Here is a 2,719-nt window from a genome sequence, read left to right on the forward strand (position 1 = left end):
AATTAAGTTCAGAAATAAAAAAAAAAAAAAAAATAAAATAAAATAAATAAATAAATAAAAGTAATAAATATAATTATTTTATATTCATAATAAAATATGAATGTTCTATCTAAGGTCTTACAAAACGACAACAAAAAGAAATCGTACCATATTATATGTAGAAAAAAAAAATAGGGAATTTTTTCTTTATATAATTAAATAGATATTAAAAATCAATGGTTAACAAAAAGAAAAAAAAAAAAAAAAAAAAAAAAAAAAAAAAATTACTCAATGTATCTAATATATTATAATATATATAATATATATATTATGTGTATTACGTGATATATATTTAACTCGTAATGTAAATTATTTTTTTTAAGAGCCATTATTATATATATATATATATATATATATATATATATATATACATTCCATTTCGTTATTTAAAAAAGACAGATTCAATAAGTTAAAGAATCATTATTCTCTTTCCTGTGCTCAAAATATTAATATAGAGTAAAATTTAATTTATTATTAATTTTTTCTTTTTCTTTTTCCTTTTTTCTTTTTTTTTAAATAATTTCTAAAGAATATCATTAAATATATCATTATTTAGGTATTGAACAAATTTCTAAAAATATATCTATCAATATATATATATATATATATAAATATATATATGTAATTATAAAAATATTCCTTATATTTTCTTTTTTCTTTTTTATTTCTTATTAATCTCGAAACAGTTTGGTGATATGCAATTTTTATACTGTATAGACACATTTTGAATTAATGAAGCTAAAGTAAAAAAATTATTATATTTAATTTTCTTATATCTAATTTTTAATTTATAATTTCTTTTTACTTTTTTTTCCTTTTTCTTTTTACTTTTTTTTCCTTTTTCCTTTTTCTTTTTACTTTTTTTTCTTTTTTCTTTTTTATTTTTTCTTTTTTCCTTTTTCCTTTTTCCTTTTTCTTTTTTCTTATTTTTTTTTGTTTAAAACTTTTTCCCTTTTGCTTACGCTTAAATGAGAAAACACAATGAACGTTCCATTAATGCTAGGATACAGAGGGAGCAAAAGAACGAATATGCTCGAGAACGAATTCGAAACGAACTAAAATTAGATAACTATAGTAGGATACAGAACATGTCCGATGAAAAAGCAGACATTATTAAAAACAAAAGAGAAGAAGAAGAAGAAGAAGAAAATATGAAGAGGGAATATGTTGGTGAGGAACAAAATATGTATGATAAGAATACATGTGGTGATAATGTGTCTAGAGACGAATTTGATGATAAAAGAAAATTAAAAGAAGAGAAAATTAAACAATGTCAATTATTAAATGAAAAACAACTAGAAGAAAAAGAAAAAGAAGAGAGAATTCTGAGAGAAAAAGCTGTTGAATATACTTTACAAAATGAAGAAGAATATAAACAACTAAAAGGAAAATTAGATGAAATAGCTATTTTGAAAGACAGAGAAAATCAAATAAAAGAAGCTAATTTAATAAAAACTAAAAATAAAATAGAAGAAGATAAGAAAATTAATAAAGAATTAGAAGAGATTATTTTAAAAGAAGATAAAGAAGATGATATGAAAAAAAAAATGAATTATAACAAAATAATGGATACCAAAAAAGAATTACAAAAACAAATGAAAGAAAATATAAAAAAAAAAAAAGAAAAATATACAGACAATCTAGATGATAGAGCTCATGTAGAACAAATTGTTAAAAATTATCAAGAAGAAGAAAAGAAAAAAAAAGAAGAAGATTTATTAAAACAAAAAAAATTATTAAAAGAATTTCAACAACAAATCGAATTAAAAAATAAACAAAAAGAATTACAAAAACAAAAAGATAAAGAAGAAGAATTAAAAAATCAAGAATATATTAAACAAAAAGAACAAAAAATGAAAAGCTATATACAAAATAAACAAGATAAAAATATACAAAAACAAAAAGTTGTTAATCAAATAGCTTATAAAGAATATCTAGTTAATAAAGAAAAAGAAACTCTAGATGAATTATTAAATAAACTTTATATAGAAGAACATGATTTTAAAGAAAAACAAAAAGAATTAAAAGAAAATAAAAAAAAATTACAACTTAAAAATGATATGCTCAAACAGTTAGAACAAGATATACAACTTAAAGAACAACAAAGGTTAGCAGAAAAACAAGAGGATGAAAAAAGAAAAATACAATTATTAGAAGAAAAAAAAAAACTAGACAAATTAGATCAATATACAGATCAAAAGAAAAAAGAAAAATTGTTACAATATAGAAAAGAAATTTATCAAACATTCCAAGAAAAAAAAGAAGCAATTAAACAAGAAAGGTTACAAGAACAAGTACAAAAAGAAAAATTAATGGAAGAACAAAAAAAATATGAACAACTCATAAAACAAGAAAAAATCAAATTGTTAGATAAATATAGTGATGATATATTAGAACAATTGCCTGATGAAGTTTACCAAAAAATGAAAAGCGAAAATATTATAATCGAAAAGTAACCAAAAGGTATACACATGGAATAAATACATACATAAATATATTATATACATAAATATGTTATATACATAAATATGTTATATACATAAATATGTTATATACATAAATATGTTATATACATATGTGTATTATATACATAAATATATTATATACATATGTGTATTTATATATTTATATATTTATACATTTTTATGTTTTTTTTTTTTTTTTTTTTTTTTTTTTTTTT

The 2,719-nt window shown here is 18.7% G+C and overlaps 1 protein-coding gene across 1 annotated transcript; it reads left to right on the top strand.

Moving 5' to 3' along the window:
* Positions 1-1,007: 1,007 nt before the first annotated feature.
* PRSY57_1310100 (hypothetical protein) lies at positions 1,008-2,495 on the top strand (the record flags this gene model as incomplete). The annotated part of the gene is made up of 1 exon (XM_012909037.2): positions 1,008-2,495. The coding sequence occupies one exon, from the start codon at positions 1,008-1,010 to the stop codon at positions 2,493-2,495; it is 1,488 nt and encodes a 495-aa protein (XP_012764491.2).
* Between the last annotated feature and the right edge of the window lie 224 nt (positions 2,496-2,719).

Source organism: Plasmodium reichenowi, chromosome 13 (assembly GCF_001601855.1).
Source record: "Plasmodium reichenowi strain SY57 chromosome 13, whole genome shotgun sequence".
Lineage (NCBI taxonomy): Eukaryota > Apicomplexa > Aconoidasida > Haemosporida > Plasmodiidae > Plasmodium > Plasmodium reichenowi.